The following is a 26,829-nucleotide window of genomic DNA, read 5'->3' on the forward strand; positions in this document are numbered from 1 at the left end:
GAACTAAAACCCTGACTGTTCAAAACAAAAGTAAAACTTGTGTGTTCTTGTTTATATTATATGATTTGTCTGTGTTTAGATTAATGAATTTTTGAAGCTGTTGTTGATAACTTGGGATTGGGATGCAGTTTGTCAGCTCAGTTAGTAATTGTTTTATCCTGCCGAGAAAGTGAACACCTTGCAGAGCTGTGGAAGAATATGCATGGGAAAAAAATCAATGTTTCACATGACCTACAACCAAGCATGTGACAGGTTTTTTTTAACGATCATGTATTGAGAACAGCAGCACCACATTAATTTGTCAGCTGCTGGCACATTTTTTTTCTGGCTTGTGTGTTGTCTCAGATGTAAAAGGGAAGTGAGAAGAAATTATCTCAGAATACAGAATGTTAAGACTTAGCAGCCAACATATGATATTTAAAAGAAAAAAACAATGATATTAATAAAAACAACAACAAAAAACGAAGCAGAGTAAAACTGACAGACTTTCTATCAATCGTTTCCACATGTATCAGGTGTTCATACTGGTCTATGTAGGCATGACACTGTTGACAGTAAAATTGTTTCAGCATTTGTCTCTGCCCTGCATGCAGGTCTTTACGATCCTGGATTTGAATACTGAAAATATCTTGTGGCTTAAACTGGAGGTGTGAAAATGTCTAATCTCTCGATAAACATATACTGTACCTGGACATGATGCTTACTCTTTGTCAAATGTGTATATTAAAGATGCAGTATAGTCCTTAGCAGTATTTATTTGTCACGAATAGAAACACAAATACACCATGTATACACCTAGTCCCAGTTTCTCAAATGGAATGGCTGCTTATATTATGCCTTTTTGAAGAAAAACAAAAACAAAAATGGGCACACAATTCAGCTTAATGCACGTAGTTGAACATCTGCAGTTCTTGGTATCAGAAGGTGAGGAATTAAAATCAGCACAGCATTATACTTTCTGACAGGTATCAGTAACACTGCCTGTTGTGTCTGGAAGCATGCACTCAGCTAGAGAACACCACAGCTGCTGTTTTTTTAACAATCATGTATTGAGAACAGCAGCACCACATTAATTTGTCAGCTGCTGGCACATTTTTTTCTGGCTTGTGTGTTGTCTCATGTAAAAGGGAAGTGAGAAGAAATTATTTCAGAATACAGAATGTTAAGACTTAGCAGCCAACATATGATATTTAAAAGAAAAAAACAATGATATTAATAGAAAAAACAAAACGAAGCAGAGTAAAATTGACAGACGTTCTATCAATCGTTTCCACATGTACCTGGTGTTCATACTGGTCTATATAGGCATGACACTGTTGACAGTAAAATTGTTTCAGCATTTGTCTCTGCCCTGCATGCAGGTCTTTACGATCCTGGATTTGAATACTGAAAATGTCTGGTGGCTTAAACTGGAGGTGTGAAAATGTCTAATCTCTCGATAGACATATACTGTACCTGGACATGATGCTTACTCTTTGTCAGATGTGTAAATTAAAGATGCAGTATAGTCCTTAGCAGTATTTATTTGTCATGAATAGAAACACAAATACACCATGTATACACCTAGTCCCAGTTTCTCAAATGATATGGCTGCTTATATTATGCCTTTTTGAAGAAAAAAAAAAGGGCACACAATTCAGCTTAACGCACGTAGTTGAACATCTGCAGTTCTTGGTATCAGAATGTGAGGAATTAAAATCAGCACAGCATTATACTTTCTGACAGGTATCAGTAACACTGCCTGTTGTGTCTGGAAGCATGCACTCAGCTAGAGAATACCACAGCTGCTGTTTTTCAGTTTAACCAAATAGTGGTATGAACATAGCAGCAGAGTCCAGCCCACTTCCCTTATCCCCTTCCCCTCTCTTCCTTCCTCTTTGTTCAGCTCAACATACACATGCAACAGGACTCGTGGCCACAGTTGGCCTGGTGAGATGGAATCACTGACGCATCTGAGATAACACATATGGGAAGTGCTGACCAGTCAGCAAGTTATTGTGTAAGCCTAATGCTTTTCACACAACTGCGAATGGAAAATGGATTTGGCAACTAATTGTACTACTACTTCCTGATTATAACGACGACAGACAACTTCTTATTGCCATAACTACTTAATTCCACAGCTTATGTCCACTTTTCATTCTAGTACCCCTAAGTTTATTCATATTTATTTAATTCCACATTTGGTGTCATATACTGTGCCATGTCAGACTGATGCAAACTAGGCCTATCGGTTTGCTCTGCTTGACCAAATTTCGCACGGCTGACAGTGAAAAGACGAGTCGTCTTCTAATTCCACAACTTATCCCCACTTCTGATTCTGATAGCAGTGATATATACAGACAATTAACTTTATAATATATATGTTCAGTAGCCTACTGATTAAAAAAAAATCTTATTCCAAATGACATGCGATCATTTGTTACCAAACAACTTATACTACTTTATTATTATTCTTGTTTTATCAGATAATGTATGGTCTAAGAGTTATACAGAGACACAATGCACCCTCCATTTCACAAGTGTGTATCTGTTAACACTCACTATGGTGCAGTGTACCATGGGTAAACTCAGGCATGCACAGACTGACAGTCTTCTCTGATTTGGTGAAACCCTTCACAGATCAGTTACACACACTTGACGTATCAAGAATAAACAATACTCACAGACCATGGATTTGTACTGGTCAGATTTTTTCCATCTTACACAACATATTTTAAGTAAAGATAACCAAAAAATATCTCTTACTCTGCAAACCCTGATATCAGTTGTTATAACAAGTTTAACACTTGTAAACACAACGCAGCTGCCTTATACACATACCATAGTTCAGTGGTAGCATCTAAGCATGGTTTAGAGAGGTGCGGGAACAGAAGGGCAGGCTGTAAGTGGTATGAATATTTGACACAAGCCATCTTACATAGTGCCTCAGAACAGCTGAATTAAATTGTTAGATTTGAAAGGTAAACTGCAGCTGAAATAAAGTTGTGTGTGTGTGTGTGTGTGTGTGTGTGTGTGTGTGTGTGTATATATATATATATATATATACATATACATATACATATATTATGGCTTTCTTATTGTTAAATGAATAAACATGGAGTAAAAACCTCCATCGGAAGTATATTTTAAATATTTAAAGATGGAAGGGAGAAGTTAGAAAAGTATCCAAATGCTTATTCTGAGACATGCTATTAATGTATTTGTTTTATATAACATATACCAGTACATCTTACAGTAATAAGAAGTAAATAATATACCAAACTGAGAAGTCATTGTTATATTTTTGTCTTCAGCAGTTGAGATGTTTTATGAATTTATCTTCTTTTTTTTTTTCTTTTTCAGCTTGAAACATTACTAGTATGGTTTGAAACTGTGTGCAGGTCCAACATAAACATCAACGATGTATTGGGGAACTATTCTTTGACTCTAGTGGAAGCACTGGACACACTGGCTGTAAGTTTTGATACATCACAAGTGGGATACAATGCGTATGTTTTATGTTGCATTGTGTTGTATTACATTGTACCAGCCATGTTGATGTATTGACTGAAATTTGCACACACACACACACACACACACACACACACACACACACACACACACACACACACACAGTGTATACATTGCACTTTTGTTCACCAATTCAGACACACTTCTGCTATGAATCACTTCATTCATGATCTGAAATGATGTGCAGCATATTGCTCATGAACGTTGGACAGCTCTAATAAAACTAGTTTTCTGCTTTGTAATTGTATACAAGTGTATAAGTTGATGCTTTGCAAGTCAGTCACGTTATATAGAAATGATTGTGGACTTCATTGCAAGTTTGACCAAGTGTATGAAAAATGTCTGTGGACTGTATGAAACATTATTTAAAAGCAAATGTTTAACATGCATGTTTACACACATACACATGCGCACATACACATGTAACATACACTATTCACACAAATAATGAAGCATGCACTCATGTGTGTGCACAGTACAAACACTCCACTTACAGTCCTTTTAAGTATGTGCATATTTTTTTTCAGTACATTGTGCAGTCTTGGTAAAAGAAGATACCTGCTTCTGTTCAAAAGATTTTCTAGTTTTGTATTTGCTTCTTTGCCTCCTGTACAGGCTACATCCATGTAGTTTGATTTGTAATCCTTCTGTAGTAACAGATCAGCTGAATAATTTGTTTTGTAATCATTTAAGGTACCATATAGATATTAAGCATAAATGTTTGCATGAAAATGATGAATTGATATTTGTTAATTGTCAGGTGTTCTCGACGCCTTCCAAGGAAATTGAATTGCTTCTGTTAGATTTTTGTGTCCAGTATTTTATAAAGTACTTTGAATCACGGTGTCAAAAGCATTATTGACATGCACATCCCTACATTAACTATACACAACATGGAAATAAGTAACTTGTGTTGTTTCCTTCCAGTTTTGGCAGAAACAGAAAACTTAAAGGATTTAGATTATCAAACAGCCTGTTTAAACTGTATTTAACCACTTTTAATTTTGTCCATCAATGTGATATTTTGGTATTATGTTACAATTATTTATATATATATATAGAGATCTCTCTCTCTCTCTCTCCATATCTATCTATCAATATATATGGGGTCCTTCATCAGTGGCTGGGATGCATATGATGTCATGACCCCCACTGACAACCAGCACTGAAGAATGACCCAATCATAATATATATGGTTCCAGAAATATGATAAGAATATATATTTGTAATCATAATAAAGTATGAGATGTATCATGATACAAATAACTTACTTTTAGAACTTTATCATCATGCAGTAGCAGCACCACCCACCATGTCATCTGACTAATAATAAAACTTTTTTGTGTGTGTGTGTTTGTGTGTGTGCGTGATGTTTTTTTTTTTTTTCTGCCCCCAGGTGATGGGGAATGCCAGTGAGTTCCAGCGAGCTGTTCAGCTGGTGATTGACAACGTCCGGTTCGACAACAACAACGTGGTGCAGGTGTTTGAAGCCACCATCAGGTTGGTGGAACCGCAGTCCCCTGCCCTTTCTCCCCCCCACCCCCCGGCTCCCCACCACCACCGCACCCCCTCCAATATCTTCCTCATCCACCAACCCCTCACCTGCCTCTCCCTGTCTGCCTCCCTTCGGTCCCCAACACCTTCCCGCCCGGGCCCTGCTTATCACTGTTGTAAATTGTTTTCTTTGGTGGGAGTGTCTCTGTATTATATAAATTTCCACTTTTTCATTTTGGTGATGTAAAAAAAAAAAAAAAAAAAAAAAATCATTTATTAATTTTTTTATTGTTTTTTTTAAATGACATAACAAATACCAAAAAAAAAAAAATTCTTTTTTTTCAAAAAATTACAACCAAATTTTATTCTTGAGCATACACACAGTTTCTAATATATATATATATATATATATATATATATATATATATATATTTATATATATATGCATATATGCAAGTGCATGCATGTGCATGTCCGCAAACATACCAATGACCTCTCCAATTATGCAGATATACCTCATGCTTATGTACCTATACAAACGTATGGAAAAATAAAAGACACAGAGACATACAAATGAGTGCTTTTCAAAGGTTATGGCCTTGTTCAAAAGTAGTTAAACTGAATAAATCAATCAATAGATTGATAAAAAAATGCCTGGGTTATCCCTGCATGGAATATGCTGGATTTTCAGTTAAGATTCCTTCATCATTACCTTGAACCCTTGTTTATTTTACATAGTTTTGGTAAAATAAAACAGGTGCTTAGCTTCAGAAACAGCTACCATACCCTGGCCTCAAAGGTTTCTCTTTCAGTATTACAAAAAATCAGTCACTCCTGCCCATGTGTTTTGACATGTCTGACCCATGTCTGTGCACTGTTTTGTTATATCACAGACAGATAGTTGTGTTGGTTGTGTGTGGGAGAATGATGAAATGTGTGGCTGTTACCAAAGACTTGGTTTGTGTTTGTTGCTCATAAACATGTTACTTGATGGAATTTTTATATATCAGCACACACACACACACACACACACACACACACACACACACACACACACAGACAGAGTTGCAAATTGTCAGTGCAGCTAGAGATTTTGGAATTCTAGTGTTAATGTTCCAAAATGTGTAGAGACTTTTATGTTGAGCAAGGATGTTATGATTGCATATTGTTTGTATTTTGTCATCCTAGCCAGAGGTGAGTTACCTCTGGTTGTATATCACAGTTAACTCTCCCCCCATCCCCACCCCCCAAAAAATCTTCATAAGAAACACAAAAGCATTACTATTTTGGTCATTATGTGAGCCCCATAGAAAAAAACAAAGACACACACACACACACACACTGCCCATCCTGGATTATAACCACCATTCCTCACAACTTTCATCTTTTAAGCTGTGAATATATTTTGTCCTGAAGGTGATGGGCAGGTCTCTCCCACATTGACTTGAAACCTGATAAATTAAGTTCACAGACGTTTTGTTTATAGCTCCAAGGGCTACCTTGTGACTAACTGCCTGAACTGTCATTAGAGGATCTATCCTGTCTTAATTTGCTTAAAACCTCCAGGGCATTGATGGTTGACTTAGGCCAGCTTTTTTTTTAGTTAGGCTGTGAAATGCAGGCCTGTATATTTCTTCCAATGTTAGACATGGCAAATCACTTGTTATCTCCTTATGTAAAGAAGGAAGAAACTTTTTGACACTTAAAGAGAGCCTTTCATAATCGTTTTTTGAAGATTGTTTTGTAAGAGAGGGAAGAGACTGTTATAGCAGAGAGAATCTGATTGTCATTGTTTTTAGATTGTACCATGTATGGATGAATCTCTGATTTACAGATGTTCAAACCCACAACCTGTTTGCAACAAAAGTAACCGCCAAGCCACTTGTGGTTTCTACCAAACGTTTTTGATTGGTTCTGGTTGAAAGACAAATAAATGAGTGCCGTGATGGTTTGTGAGATCTCCGTTTTGCTTGGAGATCTGCTGCTCCAGACATGTGGGGTATGACAATGATGGATTATGTCTTTAAAAATGGTTGATCGAGGCTGTCGCTCACTATTGACTTGAGAAGCTTTTATAATGAAGTAATGTTCTGAAGTATCTTGGGGGGGGGGGGGGGGGGGGAGGGAATTATTGATTGGATGGTAACATGTGTTACAGCTTGAGTGAGTGAGAGAGAGAGAGAGAGAGAGAGAGAGAGAGAGAGAGAGAATGTGTGTGGGTTTGTGTGTGAAAGATGTTATTTGCAAAAAAATATTTTTTCTCTTTTACAAATGACCCTTTTAAGAGTGGAGTTGTAACATATATATATATATGATCTCTGTGGGTCGTTTTTGCCCTCCTCTAAACAGGAAAGAGTTCAGTTGTGAGAGGGAGGACAGAAAATTGTGTGTCAGGTCAGGATTGTACATCCACTTGGCCAACAAAAATAAAAATGTCCTGGCTCATTCAAATGTAACAAGACGTTTGTCCTGTATTCACCAAGATGAACGGGGCATTAAAACCGATCACTCAGCATGTCAAGCTTAAAGTTGTCAGTCAGAGCTAACAAAGAAACATATCACACAGTGACCTCGCCAGTGAAAGAGTAATGGGACGATTTTTTTCATTTTCTGCTATAAACTGATCGGACATTCCCAGTCCTAGTTTATCAGTGCATGTCCAACGTCTGACGCCTATGTACGCCCCTGTGTGTTTGTGTGTGTGTGTGTGTGTGTGTGTGTGCGTGTGTGCTTACTCTGATGCCGGAACTGCGGCACCATGACATAGATGAAGACTGGCAAAGATGTGTGCGTGCAGGGTGCTGGGCTCCTTACTGTCGGCTCACCTGATCATCACAGACCCTCAGCAGCCGTTTGGAGACATGGCTCCGCCGGACTACGACGGTGAGCTGCTGTCCATGGCTCACGACTTGGCCTCTCGACTGCTGCCCGCTTTTGAGGCCACCGCCACAGGCATTCCCTTTCCCAGGGTAGGTGTCAGCCACTGTCTCTTGTTTTATGCTGCGATGCTAGAAATGATTTGAGCTGAGTGACCTTTGTTGTTTGTTTCCCGTTTTTGAGGCCACCACCATGGGCATTTCCTATCCCAGGGTATGTGTCAGTCACCGTCTTTTGTTTGTGTATGCTGCGATGTTTTTTGCCAAGTGCTAGACATGATATGAGCTGAGTAACATTTGTTGTTTGTTTCAGTTCCTTTTTTTGTGTGTGTGTATTTGATTGATTAGTTTTTGTATGCATGTGATTGATTGGTGTGAATGCGCTTTGACTGGTCTTTACAAAAAAATTAGCGCTACATGAAAAATACATGGGTTATGTATTTATTATTTTGAGTTGTATTTATTATTGTGAATGAAAAGTTCTCTTGTCTGTGAAGTTGTTTTTCTTTTCTCATTCTGTTCTTCTCTGTTTAACAGTTTAACAAAAACACAACTTTGTTTTGTTGTTGTACATTTGCAGTATCATGGCATTTTCTCTCCCCTTTTTGTGTTTGTCCCATTGACTTGTTTGTCTTTGTGTGAAGAACCAACCTGTTAATGGATGGAAGATATATTTTAATGCGTATATGACGCCTTTGTAATTAGCCATCCAGTTGGCATGTATTGTTGTATGTTGTTGGCTTTGTCCAGTTTGTGATTTGACATAAGTGAATTAAATCATAGTGACTGTTCCCTACTGTGCAAGTGCTGTATTCAAAAACAAAATAATATTGTGAGAAAGACAGTTATGTTCTTAACACCTTGCTGTGGTTTAAATGATCATATTTATAGAAATGAAGAGAATATGTGCAGGGCTGTGAAGTTATCTCAAAATCTTTTTTTTTAGCGGCCATTACAGACAGAAATCCCATGTTTTACAAATATTATTATTACTACTGCTGCTGTTTGGAACATTTATTGAATGTTACCATTATTGATAAATGGTATCATTATTATATGTTTTTAAGGATTATTAATCTTTTTTTTTTTTTTTTCAAACAATCATCTGTCAACCAGATGTGCTTGAAGAGCCCCTTCCTCACTCCAACACCCCACAGATGTTTCTTTCCCAGCCATCACCACCACTGCATCTCATGTTTAAAAAAAGAAAGAGAGAGAACAGAGAGATGTCTTTTTTATACTCAATTTTGTCAAGCAGGAATCTGCAAGCATCTAGAGTCCCCACTCTTTTATGTACAAATGCCACAGCTGTGTGTTTATCATATTCATTTTTCACTGTATGTGTGCCCAGGTCAGTATGTTAAAGGAAGTACCAGTTTGTCAATCAGGAATCTGCAAACATCCAGTGTCCCCCCACACACTTTCTTTAAGAAAAAATACCACATCAGTATCAGTATCAGTAGCTCAAGGAGGTGTCACTGCATTCGGTCAAATCCATATACGCTACACCACATCTGCCAAGCAGATGCCTGACCAGCAACATAAACCAACGCGCTTAGTCAGGCCTTGAGAAAAAAAAAAAAGGAAAAAAAAGACACATCTGTGTGTTTATGACATTCATTTTCACTGTATGTGTGCCCAGGTCAACCTGTCCAAGGGAGTGCCAGCAGACTGTGTGAACGAGACGTGCGTGGCAGGGGCGGGCACCCTGCTGTTGGAGTTTGGCGTGCTGTCCCGCCTCCTGTCGGACCCCGTGTACGAGTTTTACGCCGAGCAGGCCGTGAAGATGCTGTGGAAGTACCGCTCCAACGTGACAGGCTTGTTGGGTGAGTCTAGGTGCGGGGTGATTGTGCACTTGTTGGGTGAGTTAGACGTGCAGGGGGGGATGTGTGCTTGTTGGGTGACTCAGATGTACAGGGTGAGTGTGCACTTGTTTGATGAACTTAGTCGCATGGTGAATGCACTTGTTAGGCAAGTTAGACATGCAGTGAGTGTGCATTTCTTTATATACAATGTGTGAAAAGTACACTTGATAGATGAGTCAGACATGTGCTCTTGTTAGGTGAGTTAGACTTGCGATGAGTGTGCACTTGGTGAGTCAGACGTGCGATGAGTGTGCATTGGTGAGTCAGACGTGCGATGAGTGTGCACTAATTAGGTGAGTTAGACGTGCGGTGAGTGTGCACTTGTTTGGTGAGTTAGACGTGCGGTGAGTGTGCACTTGTTTGGTGAGTTAGACGTGTGGTGAGTGTGCACTTGTCAGGTGATTTATATACAGTGTGTGAAAAGTGTGCACTTTATAGGTGAGTCAGACATGTGGAAAATGTGCACTTATTAGGCGAATTATATGTGTGGTGACTGTGCACTTGTTAGGTGAGTTTGACGTGTGATGTGAAAAGTGTACACTTGTCAGCTGAATTAGATGTGTGAAAAGTGTTGACTTGTTAGGTGAGTTAGATGTGTGAAAAGTTTACACTTGTCAGGTGAATTGCATGTGTGAAAAGTGTATACTTGTTAGGTGAATTAGATGTGCGAAAAGTGTACGCTTGTTAGCTGTATTGGACGTGTGAAAAGTTTACACTTGTTAGGTTAGTTGGACGGATGGTAAGTTTACACTTGTTAGATTAGTTACAGGTATGGTGAGTACACTTAATGATAATGATAATGATGATAATGATAATAGTCTTTATATGGCGCAAACTCCCCATAAAATGGGTTTTTAGCGTCTCACATGAAACAATACATATACGCTAGTGCATAATAACATACCTCTGCACATGAAAAAACAGCACAAAAATGTATATTTATATACACTAATCCAATACTACAGACTCATGAGTACACATGCGGTAGACATAGCATGCTTGTTAGGTGAGTTACGTATGTGGTTGATGATGATGATGATGATGATAATGATGATATGGATATTTACATGGCGCCTATCCTCGGTTGGAGACCAAGCTCTAAGCCCTTTACACTTTACATTTGTTAGGCAAGTTAGACACACACTGATTTTTACAATTGACAAGAGTTTTAATCACCAGAGAAGCACTAGAATGGTTTCAAGACTGCGCTGTTGTCAAGACTCCATCCATGCATGTATTTTGTATTTCTTTTTATCACAACAGATTTCTCTGTGTGAAATTCGGGCTGCTCTCCCCAGGGAGAGCGCGTCGCTACACTACAGCGCCACCCATTTTTTTGTATTTTTTTCCTGCGTGTAGTTTTATTTGATTTTCCTGTCAAAGTGGATTTTTCTACAGAATTTTGCCAGGAACAACCCTTTTGTTGCCATGGGTTCTTTTACGTGCGCTAAATGCATGTTGCACATGGGACCTCAGTTTATTGTCTCATCTGAATGACTAACGTCCAGACCACCACTCAAGGTCTAGTGGAGGGGGAGAAAATATTGGCGGCTGAGCCGTGATTTGAACCAGCGCACTCAGATTCTCTCGCTTCCTAGGCGGACGCGTTACCTCTGGGCCATCACTCCACTGTGAGGGGTGAGGGGTTTGATGTACAAACATGTATACACTCATTCATGCATGATTATTATTATTATTACACAGTTATCATTCTAATTTCCATGCCTTGTCGTGCAGGCAATGTGATCAACATTCAGACCGGGGAGTGGGTGAACAAGATGAGTGGGCTGGGCGCCGGCATGGACTCCTTTTACGAATACCTCATCAAGGTGAGTGGTTCGATACCTCATCAAGGTGAGGAGTTGGTAGTTGGGGTGAGTGGTTCGATACCTCATCAAGGTGAGGGGGTTGGAAGTTGGGGTGATGGTTCGATACCTCATCAAGGTGAGGGGTTGGTAGTTGGGGTGAGTGGTTCGATACCTCATCAAGGTGAGGGGTTGGTGGTTGGGGTGAGTGGTTTGATACCTCATCAAGGTGAGGGGTTGGTGGTTGGGGTGAGTGGTTTGATACCTCATTAAGGTGAGGGGTTGGTAGTTGGGGGTGAGTGGTTTGATGCCTCATTAAGGTGAGGGTTGGGGTGAGTAGTTTGATACCTCATCAAGGTGAGGGGTTAGTGGAGGTGGGGGTTAAGTGGTATGATTGTGGGCTGCCTGTTGCCGATGATTTTGTTGTTGTTGTTGTCTCTGTTAGCTGTCTGTGTATGTGTTGTTGTTTCTTCTGTCTGTCACTCTTTCTCCCAAGGTTCAGGAATTATTTCCAAGAAAGCATCAATATCAGTATATTTATGTTCTAGCCATGCAAGATCAGCTACATTTTTTTTTGAAGAAATAAGCAGTCATTCTTTCTTTCTACACAAACCCAATTTTCTTTGAAATTTTTATGGTGTATATATAACAACTACATAGTAGAATTTCAGGTACATTTTAAAAGTGTTTCTAAAGGCGAGTTTTTGACAGACTGAGATGTACTTCAGAAGAGTTCATTGTTACTGAACCATTCAGGAGAGTTCATTGCCATCATACTTTCTGTGCTTCAGAAGAGTTATATTAATCTTTAACTGTACCTATTTGATCAAAACCTCTTTCGTTGCTTTGTTCCAGGCTTACATTTTGTTCGGCGACGAAGACTTTTTGCGAATGTTCAACGAATCTTATGAAACCATCAAATTTCACATGCGTAAAGGGTAAGGATGATGGAATGATAGGACAGCTATATATAGGAGGAATAAGTGGTCATACAATGGGTTAATTATCAAGGGTTCGACAGGATGGGCACAACAGCCAAGTGGTTAAAGCGTAGAACTTTTCAATCTCAGGGTACTGGGTGTGATTCCTGGTCAATGCTGTCTGGTGGGTTAAGGATGGAGATTTTCTGATCTCCCATGTCAACAGATGTGCTGACCAACTGGTGCCTGAACCCTGTTCGTGTGTTTACACTTGAAGAAGATCAAATACACATGTTACCCATGTGTAGTGTTCTGGTCGTGGACACATGAACATATCCAGCTTGCACTCCCTTGAAAATGGAAGTATGAATGCCTGCATGGCAGGATAGAAACAGTCACGCACTTTAAAGCTGACTTGTACAAACAAGTGACTGTATGAGTTGCAGCCCATTGATGCAGAAGAGGAAGTCTTCAACATTTAATATGTTGATAATCATCTGCCCTCCATTGAACATTCACGGTGGTACTGGTTCTAGACCATTCAGCTGTGTACAACTGATTTACAGAGGTTCCTTTTGAATCCCATGACTTTTCTTTGTGTGCATGTTGCTGTACTTGAAACCTATGTGGAAATAGCTGTCGCAGTGTTTGCATGCACTGTTTAGTTTGCAGTACTGCTGACAGAAGTCACAAGTGTGGCAAATGTTACCAGTTAGTGGATGTTTACTGCAACTTGTGAATAACTGAGAGAAAAGAAAAGGAAGGTAATAATGGTAGGGTAGAGGATTCATGAGTCATATTACCAATAAAAGTAATTGTGATAAATAAGTTTTTGATTACAGAATGGTATGTGACATCAGCAATACATGTCACATATTGTGCAGGGAATCATGGAAAATGCCTTGAATATTGCCGTATCTTGTGCATAAACATATCTCCATTTAACATTCAAATACTGAAATAGATTCACAAAATTGTCCTCTACTGTTGAAGGTTTTAGTTAACGTACGCGTGTGTGTGTGTGTGTCTGTGTGTGTTGTGGATGTGCAGTCGGGAACAGTGTAACTCGGGTGACGGCAGTCCCCCCATCTACGTGAACGTCAACATGATGACGGGAGAGATGGTCAACACCTGGATTGATGCTTTACAAGCTGCCTGGCCAGGAGTACAGGTAACTAACTGTTCTTGATCAATAATGTGCAGAAGACTTAAAGGGTTGAAATATATCAGCATGCACACATGTACATACATGTTAATAATTGCGCTTTATGATAGTGGAATAAGTGAGAAAGGAACAGTTTATACAAACACTAAGGAATTCACACTAGGTCAGGAAAAACCCAGACACTGCTGTAACATTTTAAACACTAGAGTTTCCCAAATAATGTCCATTCATAGCAAAACAGACATACTTTGGAACTTGGTGTTTTTTTTGGGGGGGGGTGTGGGGGGGTGGTGGTGTTGCCAATGAAGAAAGGCAGTGTGAAGCACCCGAAAAAGAAAAAGAATAAAAAATTGAAAGGAAAAAAAGAGAAAAGGAAAAGAATAAAAGAATAAAGAAAAAAAATGATAAAAGATAGGGGTGCTCTGTTGTCTGCATGCAACTAAGGCCTCACCCTTTTTTTTTCCTTTTTTTTTTTAAATTAAAGAAAGAAAAAAAAAAGGGTTGTCCCTGGCAAAATTCTGTAGAAAAACCCACTTCGATAGGAAAACAAATGCAATGCAGAGAAAAAAAAAAGGGGGGTGGCGCTGTCAGTGTAACGACGCGCTTTCCTTGGTGGGAGAACGGCCCGAATTTAACGCAGAGAAGTCTGTTGTGACGAAAAAGAGTGAAACTCGTGCGCTCGGTTCCTCTCCAGGTTCTGGCGGGGGACATGGAGGAGGCCATCTGTTCCCATGCCTACTACTACTCCATCTGGCGGAAGTATGAGGCACTGCCGGAGCGCTACAACTGGCAGCTGAAGGCGCCGGACGTGCTGTTCTACCCGCTGCGGCCGGAGCTGGTGGAGTCGACTTACTTCCTGTACCGAGCCACCCACAACCCCTTCTACCTGCATGTGGGCAGAGACATCTTCAACAGTCTGTCCGCGCATGCCAAGGCCAAGTCAGTGTGATGTTGTGGACAGGGGTTTTTTGTTTGTTTTTGGTTAGTCAGTCAGTCAGATCAGTTTAATGTTCTCATAAAAATACAAGGAAATGAGCTTGTGGGCGACAGGATAAAATAAAGATGATAATTAAGTGCTCTCCTATTGCGCTGTTCCCTCACAGAGAGGCTCACAGTGCTTCACAAAAACTATGTTGTGTTCTGGTTAAGATGGTTTCTTTTTCTTTTTGTTTTCATTTATTTATTTTTTGTTATTTGCTGGAGAGATTCTGCTGAAATGATCCAGATCAGAAGCATATCTTCGGTTTATATGCATAAATGTGACTGTGCTTGAGCCTTATTTTCTTTTCCAGTCTCCCCATTTCCCACCCTCCAGTTTCTACAGGATCAATATTTAGTTTTTCAGCTCACCTACAGCCCTGTATGTCTGTAAAATTGTATGGTCTTTGTCAGATTTTCGTTCCCAGGTTTTTGGGGTTTTGATTAAGATTCTATGTGATCAGTATTGACAGTGCCCTAAGCCGTGACATGGCTCTGTGTGGTCAGCGGGGCTGTTAAGCGGTAATGACGATGATTCACAAGTCAGTGACCAGTGGGGTTTTCTGGGTGCGTTTCAGATGTGGGTACGGAACTCTGCATGACGTGAAGACCAAAGAGCTGGAGGACCGCATGGAGAGTTTCTTCCTCAGTGAAACCTGCAAGTACCTCTACCTGGTGAGAGTGCCCCCCGTGTCCTTCGTCTGGTTTTGTTGTTCACCTGTTCTACCCATATCCCCCCCGACTCACCATTCGTCTGGTTTTGTTGTTCACCTGTTCTGCCCATTTCCCCCCGACTCACCATTCGTCTGGTTTTGTTGTTCACCTGTTCTGCCCATTTCCCCCCGACTCACCATTCGTCTGGTTTTGTTGTTCACCTGTTCTACCCATTTCCCCCCGACTCACCATTCGTCTGGTTTTGTTGTTCACCTGTTCTGCCCATTTCCCCCCGACTCATCATTCGTCTGGTTTTGTTGTTCACCTGTTCTACCCATTTCCCCCCGACTCACCATTTGTCTGGTTTTGTTGTTCACCTGTTCTACCCATATCCCCCCGACTCACCATTCGTCTGGTTTTGTTGTTCACCTGTTCTACCCATATCCCCCCGACTCACCATTCGTCTGGTTTTGTTGTTCACCTGTTCTACCCATATCACCCGGACTCACCATTCGTCTGGTTTTGTTGTTCACCTGTTCTACCCATATCCCCCCGACTCACCATTCGTCTGGTTTTGTTGTTCACCTGTTCTACCCATATCACCCGGACTCACCATTCGTCTGGTTTTGTTGTTCACCTGTTCTACCCATATCCCCCCGACTCACCATTCGTCTGGTTTTGTTGTTCACCTGTTCTACCCATATCCCCCCGACTCACCATTCGTCTGGTTTTGTTGTTCACCTGTTCTACCCATATCCCCCCGACTCACCATTCGTCTGGTTTTGTTGTTCACCTGTTCTACCCATATCCCCCCGACTCACCATTCGTCTGGTTTTGTTGTTCACCTGTTCTACCCATATCCCCCCGACTCACCATTCGTCTGGTTTTGTTGTTCACCTGTTCTACCCATATCCCCCCGACTCACCATTCGTCTGGTTTTGTTGTTCACCTGTTCTACCCATATCCCCCCGACTCAGCATTCATCCTCTCCTAAACAGTAACACTCAGATGTAAAAAATTGATACTCTTAACAAAACGTCTTCAATCACCAGTACGTGTGATGGGACATTAAACAGAATTCATCATCATCATGTTTACCTGTTGTTCTCCACTGTGTGTGTCTGTATGTGTGTGTGTGTGTTGTGTGTGTGTGTGTGTGTGTGTGTGTGTGTGTAATATCTTTGCTGAGAATTGTGTGTCCACACACAGCACCTCTTACCTCTCAGCCAGTGTTTTTTCGATAAATTTTGTTTTTGGTTCCGAAGTAGTCTTTTTCATTTGCATTCTGCCTTTTGGGTGTTTGATGTTTCACGTACGTTTTTGTTCAGAGAATGACACACATCGGTTTTTCTTTCCACTTTTGTTGTGTAACATTCAACAGGAGAAGACAAAATGGCACAGACTGTCAAAAGTGCTATCAACATTGAGAAAAAAGAAAAAAAGCAAGAAATTAAAGTAATAATGAAATTATTAAGTGTTGTTGATTTCAGCACAGACGTTTTTTTCCACAGCTGAAAAAGTATATTTTGAACACTTAAAAATGGAATCCAAGTCCCTGAATCTCCATGTGACAACTTTACACATGTGATTTTGACTGGGAGCTGTATGTTGTCTTCCAAATTTCAATTTCAGGTCTATGGCAGCTGCATTGAAAAGGAATTATTGGGAAAATGAAAATGCCAGGTAATGGGTTGTGTATAGTATTTTTTTTCATATTTTTTCTTTTGAAATTTCATTTTTGTGCAGAAGAATGTTTACTATGCATTCCAGTTTCCGTGTCAATTTTTCTGCCTTGCTTAGCTGTGTGTAGACATTCCTTTCCTTTACATCTATTTCTTGGAAATCAGTTAAATTCACAATCTTGCATTCTGATGCAAAAACAGGAACCCGTAAACTTGGTCATTGTTTCACTAGTGTTAGGAACTGCAAACAGGTTAAGTGTGTGCATGCACACATGTGTGTGTTTATCTATCTGTCTGTCTGTCTGTCTGTCTATATCTATATATATCTGTGTGTGTGTGTGTGTGTGTGTATCGAAAATGAGTGAATCCAGGCATTTTTGCAAAACTCATGGGATGTAACAGTTCATTGTTGCGTTTTGAGAAGTTTCTATTGTAAAGTAAAGGAGTCCGTCCTTTCCTCCTCCGTTTGCTTTTTCTCTCCAGTAAATTGTGTAAACACAGACACTTTTGCAGAACTTATGGCATGTAAAATAATCTGTTCCATTTTCTATTATAACTTTAAAAGAATCCATCCATATGTCATTTTTCTGTCGTTTTTTTCCTGTGTGTCTCCTGCCCAGCTGTTTGATTTAAAAGATGTTTTTTGTTTGTTTGGATAAATCAGTAAACTTTGCAAAACTGATAAATATGTAATAATTCTGTAACAAATTTTAACGAGTTTCCATCATTACTGAAAAGGGCACCCATCCACAAATGTCACTCATGGATGTGTTTGTTTCTTTTTGTGTGTGTGTGTGTGTGTGTCCCCCACCGTCTCCTGTCCAGCTGTTTGACAAGGACAATCACATCAACAAGGCGCTGTCCCGCTACCTGTTCACCACAGAGGGCCATGTGCTTCCCATCGATGGGCGCTGGCGCCGGAAACCCTGGGAGGAGGAGGGGGAGGGGGCTGGTGTGGAGGAGGGGGAGGGAGGGGAGGAGAAGAAGCCCTCCATCGTTGATGCCCGCAGCAATGCGTCCAACGTGAGTGGGGTGTCTGTGGTGTGAATGAGTGCGTGCGGTGATGTGCCTTGGAAGCAAGTGCTGTTTCTGTGGTGTGAATGAATGTGTGGAGCGATGCATTCAGTTTGAGTGTGGTGTTCGAGTTGTTAATGTGCGGAGTGACACATCTTTGAAGTGAGTGTTTTTCCATGGTGTGAATGTGTGCAGTGATGTGCTCAGTTTGAGTGCAGTGTTCGAGGTTGCAGTTATGCACCTTGAAGTGAGCAGTGGATGTGTGGAGTGATGCATTCAGTTTTGAGCGCAGTGTTTGAGGTGTGAAAGCTTGGAGTGATGTGTTCAGTTTGAGTGCGGTGTTCGAGGTGTGCAGTGATGCGTCTAGGAAGTGAGTGGTGTTTCTGTGGTGTGGATGTGTAGAGTGATGCGTTCAGATTGAGGTGTGAATGTGTGGAGTGATTGTTCAGCTTAAGCGCAGTGTTTGAGGTGTGAATGTGTGGTGTGATGCGTTCAGTTTGAGTGCACTGTCTTGAGGTGTGAATGTGTGGAGTTACGCATCTTGGAAGCTAGTGGGGTGTCTGGTGTGAATGTGTGGAGTGATGTGTTCAATTTGAGTGCACTATTCGAGGTTTGCAGTGATGTGCTTTGAAGTGAGTGGGGTTTCTGAGGTGTGAGTGTGTGGAACGATGCGTTTAGTTTGAGTGCAGTGTCTGAGGTGTGAATTTGTGGAACGATGCATTCAGTTTGAGTGCAGTGTCCGAGGTGTGGAGTGAGGCATCTTGAAAGCGAGTGGTGTCTCTGTGGTGTCAATCCTTGGAGTGATGCGTTCAGTTTGAGTGCAGTGTCCAAGGTGTGGAGTGAGGCATCTTGAAAGCAAGTGGTGTCTCTGTGGTGTCAGTCCTTGGAGTGATGCGTTCAGTTTGAGTGCAGTGTCCGAGGTGTGGAGTGAGGCATCTTGAAAGCGAGTGGTGTCTCTGTGGTGTCAATCCTTGGAGTGATGCGTTCAGTCTGAGTGCAGTGTCCGAGGTGTGGATGTGTGGAGTGATGCGTTCAGTTTGAGTGCAGTGTTTGAGGTGTGAATGTGTGGAGTGATGCGTCCTGAAAGCGAGTGGAGTTTCTGTTGTGTGAATGCATGCAGTAATGCATCTTACTGTGAGCGGGGTTTTCGCGAGAGTGAAATCATGGAGTGATTGATGCGTCTTGACTTGAGTAGGGTTTCCGTGGTGTAAATGGATGGAGTGATGCATCTTAGTGCAAGTGGGATTTCCATTGTGTGAATGTGTGGAGTGCTGCGTCTTATTTCAAGTGTTTCCACAATGCAAGTTTGTACAGTGATGTGTCATGACATGAGTGGTGTGTGTGTGTGTGTGGTGTAAATGTGTGGAATGATGCATTTTGACTTTGAGTAGGGTTTCCATAGTGTGAATGCGTGGGATGATGCGTTTTTACTGTGATTGGGGTTTTCAGAGTGTGGATGTGTGGAATAATGCGTCTTTACTTGTGAGTGGGATAATAATCATAGTGTGGATGCTTGGAGTGATGCATCTTAACGCGAGTAGGGTTTTCCACTTTTCGTGGGGTGAATGCAATGCGTGATGTGTCTTTTCGTGAGAGGTGTTTCTGTAACGTATGTGGAGTGATGTGTCTTAATGTGAGCGGGGTTTATGTGGTTTGAATGCATGGAGAGATGCATCTTAACATGAGTGGGGTTTATGTAATGTGAATGCATACAGTATTCTGTCTGATGTAAATGGATTTTCCATTGCGTAGATGTGTGCAGTAATGCATCAAAAGTGAATGGGATTTCCATTGAATACATGTGTAATACAGTGTATGGAGGTGAAAGATAGAGAGAGAAAGAGGGAGTTGTAATGACCACAAAGATTTTGAATTGGTATTGTTTTCTAGATTTTTTCCTCAAACATTGTTGATTTTCAGACTTCTTGTGTTTTCCTCTACTTTAGAGCTTGTACTTGTGAAACACTGAAAAGTTCAAATAAAATGCATAAAAAACAATCTGCAATATTTGAAGACATGGGCAGTTCATATTAAAAAAAAAATCTTGTAAAAATCTGTGTTCTTAATATATGAAAATATTGTGTTTTATATCTGTCATAAAATTTACCAAACAAGATTTACAAAGAAAAAGATCAGATTCAAGTTCCTGCATATATATATTTTTTTTTGCAGCATTTTCATATTTCATGACAGAAATTTCACAATGTATTTTGTGGAGAATTTCCAACTTGGTTTTCATGATGTGTGTTGTGCTTCTTTTGCATTCATGTATCTACTGTTGTTTCAATCACTGTGCCACACACACACTGAGCTGGCACATGAGTATACACACACTGACTCACACATTTACACTGATCATAACTGAAAAACTTCCTTTGTTGTAGGTGAAGATATGTTAATATGGTTTTGAGTTTGGTGTTGTTGCTTTTCAGCTTATTTCCCTGTCCTTATGTTTCTTGTTTGTTTGGGTTTGATTTTTTCAGTCATTTGCCTTTTGTGTATATTTCACTGTATTCTGTCTTTTTTTGCTGCATTCTGTTTTAATGTATTTAACTTATTTTGTTTAATTGTTTTGTTTCATATTCATGTTTTACACAAACCCAGGGAAGGCCCTTAACTCTCTCTGGACGAAGGAATGCGTGATGCGTGAGCATTCCTACATAAAATGTATTCGGTTTCAGACGAAGGAATGGAATAGCATTTTCAAGAAATAAAAATCAACCACGCGCTGTACACATGATTTTGTGATTAGCCAAGCAGAGTGTGCTATTCTGGGTCACTCCACGATCGAATGGTATGCTTGGCCAGCCTGCCATGTGTGGCCCGTCTTGCACACACACTGACAAAGTCACTGACCAGTCGTCTGCTTGCGTGCCAGCCTGTTAGCAAAGCGGGCTCTTCTCAAAATGTTGTGGTGTGAACAAGGCAGCGACGGCAATGTTTTAGTATTGCTGAAGTACTTGAAATGCTACAAACTGAAGGGTTGGACATTGAAGAGGTGGATGATGACGAAGAAGAAAGCGAATTTAATGCAGAAAGCGAGCATGGGTATGGTGATTCGGGGTGAAAAATTGGCATTATTTTCTAAAAATGGCAAAACTGTAGAAATAAGATGAGAAATTTGATTTTTTTTATATGTAATAGCTCAACACGAAATAAACCAGTTCTGAAGGTTTCATTTTCTTACTCTGTATTTCTTATTTTTTGTAATTATTTTCCAAACCCTTACAAATGGGCCATCTGTGGGGAAAAGCAAGGGAGAAAACTTGTCGTCCCGAGTGAGTTAAGGCCTGACCAGCATGTTGGGCTTATGCAAAGTCTGGCATCGTTTTAAAAACAAATTTTTTACTTTTAGATGGGATAAAACAGATGTAGTGCAGCGTATTAGGGTCAGTCCACACACTTTGATACAGGTCTCCTTGAAACTCAAACTGTTTCATCTTATTATTTCACACCCTCTGAGCTAGCTAAACCCCTCCTGCCCTACCATGCGGGTGCCAGTTTAGATATTTTATTGTTTTATGCACAAGCAGTACTGTGAGGTCAAATCCCAAATTATTAATTTTTTTTCTTTTTCTTTTTTTTTGTTTGTAAATATAACTTTCACACAAATTATGTTTGGGCATATTTCAAGGTCATTTTTGCAAGTTTTGTTAATGATCATAGTTAGAAAGTTGTATTTCAGTATTCAGCAAGTATTATGCAAACTGTTCCAAGATGTATTCAGTGTTTTTGATCGTCAGTGTGATGCTTAGAATGAGTGTTGTAAATACCCTGACTGGTGAGGCAGAATGTGAATGATCAATGCAAACTGTCATCAATGCAAACTGTCAATCTGTTAGTTTTTAAATTGTGTTTAAAAAAAATAAAAAAAAATAAAAAAGGGGGGGTGGGGGGGGGACTGCACAAACTGTAATCCTATCAGTTCTTAAGGATTGATACAGTTTCAAAACTTTAACTGTTTCAGTGCCAAACCCATTTTATAATCAGTGACAACTATTTGCCAAGGGATATTCTGATCACAGAAAGTCATAATTTGAGGAAAACAAATTGCAAACAAAAAATAGAAAGCATGCATCACCAGTACTTTTCTAAAAGAACACACTATCCTGTTACGACTGTTTCGCATGAATTTAATTATTTTGTGATCAGAAAAATCCTACAATGTTGGGTGGATGGAATTTTCCATCGTGGTGCACTTTTTTGCATACCGGAAGGAGACGGAAATTCCTGTCCTTGGCACTGAAAGGGTTAAAGAACTGAATGTTGTGGTAAACTGTTTGTAGCTTTTGTTATATGTTGCTTTCTGTGGTTTGTTTCAGTGTGATCCCGTGTCTACGGAAAGCCGCTATTTCTTACCTGTGCGCAGCTCTTACCTTGCTCAAATAGAGAAAGCTGTGGGGCTGAACTGAGCTGATATATGTACTTTTACTGTCTCTTCTGTCCTCTCTTTCTCTCCCTCTCTCTCTCTGTCTGTCGTGAGAGTGTCTCTTGGTCACCTCATGTATGCTTCCTCTTTTCTCTCGTCCCCCTGTCTGAACTTGAATCGGTTGGACCATCTCTTCTCGGTCTTTTACTCTCTTTCTGCTGCTTTTTTTTTTCTGTTTTGGGTACACCCCTCTCTCTCTCCCCTCTCTCTCTTTTCCTGCTGTCTGCGTTCATCTCTTTCTTTCTCTGTGTTTTTCTCAAGTGATTCCTCTCTGTTATATCGCAAAGGCAGCCAGTTGTGGTTTCAAACATGTGCTGTCTGTTACTATGTCAGTTTTTGCCTGGTACTTTTTGTGTCTTCACAGTCAAGTGTGTGAGAGTCATAAATCTTGCCTGTTTACTGCTTTGTGATTGACAGTTGCTGTAATTTTCGGGTTGGAAGCTGCTCCAGTTTTAAGAGATTTCAGAGTTCAGCATAAAAATGTCACTAATGCTTGTGTCAAGATTTATAAATATAAAAAAAATCTTATAAAATTTTAACAGCACTCCACTGTGCTTTCTTGTTCAGTGTTTTTTAATCTCTCTGTTCTTCCACTCCAGCACATTAATTTTATTATTCATATGTAGGGGGTAATATTTTTGGTTCCAATCTCTGTCTGCCCTAAAATCAAGGTCAGCGGCTGGCTAATTCATTTACTGTTTGACCCGAGAATTGCAGTAACTTTGACGCTGCTGAATTCTTTTATGAGTGTGTGTGTGTGTGTGTGTGTGTGTGTGTGTGTGTGTGTACATAGATGTGAATCTTACAGTTTAATTGTGTGGATGTTCAGTCAGTGACATCCTTTTGCGTTAAGTTGAGAACACCGCCAACAGGGTTGGAAAAGGGACTGAACCATCGTGAACGAAAACGTGGAATGCTTGTAACTTGAGTGTGTTGATCAGCCAAACAGTTCTTTCCACTTCCTTTTCTTCCACATGTGTTTGCCTTACTCAGGGGTGATGGATTTGATTCAGATGCGTGTGGTTAAGTTAGATATGGTTCATGTGTGAACTCAAAACCGTGTCTGGTTTCATTATATGTGAATGGTACAACTATTGTGATCAGATGATCCATGTGCTCAGTTTGTTAAGCCCCTAATTTTGAATGGTGTTGGTGAAATCTGTTTGATATTTTAAACTGGGTGGTATGGGTCATTTTGAATCTTTTTTTTTTTTTTTGACCCAAGATAATGAGGATTTTATATATTTTTTTAATGTAAATATGTTGACTAGGAACGTTTTGTTGGTGCAGTCCAGGCAGACTGATGAATGAGATTGAATCATGTTCACAGGTTTCTTGAACATGTTGATAATGTGTGAAAAAAAGCAGACTGAAATTTTAACCATATTCATTCTCAAACGAAAGCGTAGTAAACAAAGAGGGGCACATGTTTGTGAAGTGCATGATTGATAAGATTTTTATAGCTGTCATTTTTTTTCTTTGGATGACGATAAATGTTTAGAAAGAGCACCATGTGAAATGATGTGTCAGATGATTTTATCTTGTTTGTCAACGTTTTGACCAGTGCAAATGACAGAATTCTGTTGGTCAAATTTTATCATGGAAGTTGATAAAAACACAGAGGCGTGTTGCAGTGCAAATGTTCACTGACAGTGTGAGAATTTTCAGTGGTGATCAGATCAGGAAATGATTGTACAAAGATCGGTTTTCCAGGGAGAAAGTTTGTCCAGCACAACAGGCATAAGACAGGGTCATGAGATTGAACAGTCCATGTGTTTGTCAAAACTTGCAAGAGCAGAAAGGAGAAAAGAAACACACACACTCAAAAAAAAAAAAAAAAAAAAAAAAAAAGCTGTAGTAGTGGACATGAAGTGTTGTGAACTGACAGTAAGTCATCAACTTATTTCAGTTATTTATCTTGTGGTGGTGATTATTCCCAAGATGGGTTTTTTTCCATATATTTGTAATTCTACTCTGGAGGCACTGGCATTTTTTTTACCTTTTTATTTTTTAGATTTTTTTTTTTTTTTAAATGAAAGACATTCATCATTATTTGAAAAGGGTGTAGCTTTACATTTTCATCCCCATCCCCAGACCCAACCCTGCTGGTCGGACTTTCGGCCTCACTTTGGACCTTTACGTCCAAACCAAAGAATGGAATTCCAAAAGACCCCTCCATTCTCACTACAAATGCTTTTTGTATTTGCGTTTCCATTCTTAAAAAATTCCCTGTTTGATGGAATTGGTGAAACCTTTGCCATAAGTAAACCATACAGAAGAATCTAAAAGCTCCATTGACACACAACATTTTATCTTTTCATAAACTTGTCTCATTTAAGAGCAGATAACTTTTTCCTATTTTGCTCATTAGCAGTGATTGCTTTTTTTTTTAACTGTAATTTTACAAAACAATTTTATATTGCTGATAAACAGTGGATGCTTATTATTATTTGTATTATTGCTTTTTAGATACATTTAATTTTGTTAAGATATTTTTTGGAATTGCAGATGGCTCATTAAACAAATCAGAAGCAAAGTATGAATCGTGAATGAAACTTTAGCCGTGATGTTTGGTACTGGTGGGTGATGGTAAACATGTTGTGGCAGTTTTTGATGTGAAGGGGGAGGGTGTGTGTGTGTTGGGGGGGGGGGGGGGGGGGGGGTGTGAATAAAAGCGGTGAAAGGGTGTGTGTGTCAGTTCTGTGCTGCACCCCTTTCCCTTGAAATTGTAGAATGTGGTGGATTTCCCTGTGTTCTGTTGTCTGGACAGGGCTGTGCCTTGGTCATGGAATGATTTTGTTGGTGGTGTCATGCTGTATGTAGGCATTGTTTCTGTTTTGCTAATTCATAATTTGTGGTCAACTTGCACTGTGTCCAAAGCTAGACTGAAATGGTATTAGGGTACGTAGTTCATTGAGTGACGGTAGATTTAGGACAGATAGACTTGAGTATATTTGAAGAGTGATTGCGCAGAAGAAGCAGATTTTTCCTATTCTTTGTGGTACTTGCAGACAGTGAGCACTTTTTGTTGTTGAGGGTCTTGCCTGGCGTCACTTTTGTCACAAGTTTCATCCCATTGTGGAGCAGGCTGTGGTCCCTCCTAGTCTTCCACTGAGGCTGATGATTGTATCACGCTGCGGGGCACTGAGGGTAGTACTGGTGTCGCCACAGTGAGGAGTCCAGCATGCTCTGTCTGTGTGATGAGCTAGCCTTGGTGTCCACACTACCTGTTTGCTACAGTGATGAGTTCATCATGCTCAGTCTGTGTGATGAGCTAGCCTTGGTGTCCACACTTCCTGTTTACTACAGTGAGGGGTCCATCATGCTCTGTGTGTGTGATGAGCTAGCCTTGGTGTCCACACTACCTGTTTGCTGCAGTGAGGGGTCCATCATGCTCTGTTTGATGAGCTAGCCTTGGTGTCCACACTACCTGTTTGCTACAGTGAGGGGTCCATCATGCTCTGTTTGATGAGCTAGCCTTGGTGTCCACACTACCTGTTTGCTGCAGTGAGGAATTCGTCATGCTCTGTGTGATGAGCTAGCCTTGGTGTCCACACTACCTGTTTGCTACAGTGAGGAGTTCGTCATGCTCTGTGTAATGAGCTAGCCTTGGTGTCCACACTACCTGTTTGCTACAGTGAGGGGTCCATCATGCTGTCTGTGTAATGAGCTAGCCTTGGTGTCCACACTACCTGTTTGCTACAGTGAGGGGTCCATCATGTTCTGTGTGATGAGCTAGCCTTGGTGTCCACACTACCTGTTTGCTACAGTGAGGAGTTCGTCATGCTCTGTGTGATGAGCTAGCCTTGGTGTCCACTCTACGTGTTTGCTACAGTGAGGAGTTCGTCATGCTCTGTGTGATGAGCTAGCCTTGGTGTCCACTCTACGTGTTTGCTACAGTGATGAGTCCATCATGCTCTGTGTGTGTGATGAGCTAGCCTTGGTGTCCACACTACCTGTTTGCTACAGTGAGGGGTCCATCATGCTCTGTCTGTGTGATGAGCTAGCCTTGGTGTCCACACTACCTGTTTGCTACAGTGAGGGGTCCATCATGCTCAGTCTGTGTGATGAGCTAGCCTTGGTGTCCACACTACCTGTTTGCTACAGTGAGGGGTCCATCATGCTCAGTCTGTGTGATGAGCTAGCCTTGGTGTCCACACTACCTGTTTGCTACAGTGAGGAGTTTGTCATGCTGTGTGTGGTGAGCTAGCCTTGGTGTCCACACTACCTGTTTGCTACAGTGAGGGGTCCATCATGCTGTGTGTGATGAGCTAGCCTTGGTGTCCACACTACCTGTTTGCTGCAGTGATGAGTTCGTCATGCTGTCTGTGTGATGAGCTAGCCTTGGTGTCCACACTACCTATTTGCTGCAGTGAGGAGTTTGTCATGCTCTGTCTGTGTGATGAGCTATCCTTGCTGTCCACACTACCTGTT

The 26,829-nt window shown here is 40.5% G+C and overlaps 1 protein-coding gene and 1 long non-coding RNA gene across 2 annotated transcripts in view; one reads left to right on the top strand and one right to left on the bottom strand.

Moving 5' to 3' along the window:
* The window catches only part of LOC143284754 (ER degradation-enhancing alpha-mannosidase-like protein 1), a 24,611-nt gene extending 407 nt beyond the window's left edge, over window positions 1–24,204 (top strand). Inside the window, exons 2-12 of the mRNA XM_076591724.1 lie at window positions 3,384–3,456; window positions 4,910–5,013; window positions 7,805–7,976; window positions 9,526–9,709; window positions 11,486–11,577; window positions 12,409–12,491; window positions 13,524–13,644; window positions 14,333–14,577; window positions 15,195–15,291; window positions 17,778–17,975; window positions 22,289–24,204. Of these exons, the coding sequence (XP_076447839.1) occupies window positions 3,384–3,456; window positions 4,910–5,013; window positions 7,805–7,976; window positions 9,526–9,709; window positions 11,486–11,577; window positions 12,409–12,491; window positions 13,524–13,644; window positions 14,333–14,577; window positions 15,195–15,291; window positions 17,778–17,975; window positions 22,289–22,378 (1,459 nt within the window). The 3' untranslated portion in view covers window positions 22,379–24,204. The remainder of the gene's footprint in view (window positions 1–3,383; window positions 3,457–4,909; window positions 5,014–7,804; window positions 7,977–9,525; window positions 9,710–11,485; window positions 11,578–12,408; window positions 12,492–13,523; window positions 13,645–14,332; window positions 14,578–15,194; window positions 15,292–17,777; window positions 17,976–22,288) is intronic.
* On the bottom strand, window positions 23,132–26,829 carry LOC143284755 (uncharacterized). Its single transcript, XR_013055609.1, has 2 exons — window positions 26,153–26,829; window positions 23,132–25,622 (listed from the first exon to the last, which is right to left on the bottom strand). It is a non-coding gene; the product is annotated as an uncharacterized LOC143284755 (long non-coding RNA).

The sequence above is a fragment of the Babylonia areolata genome, chromosome 8 (genome assembly GCF_041734735.1).
Source record: "Babylonia areolata isolate BAREFJ2019XMU chromosome 8, ASM4173473v1, whole genome shotgun sequence".
Lineage (NCBI taxonomy): Eukaryota > Metazoa > Mollusca > Gastropoda > Neogastropoda > Buccinidae > Babylonia > Babylonia areolata.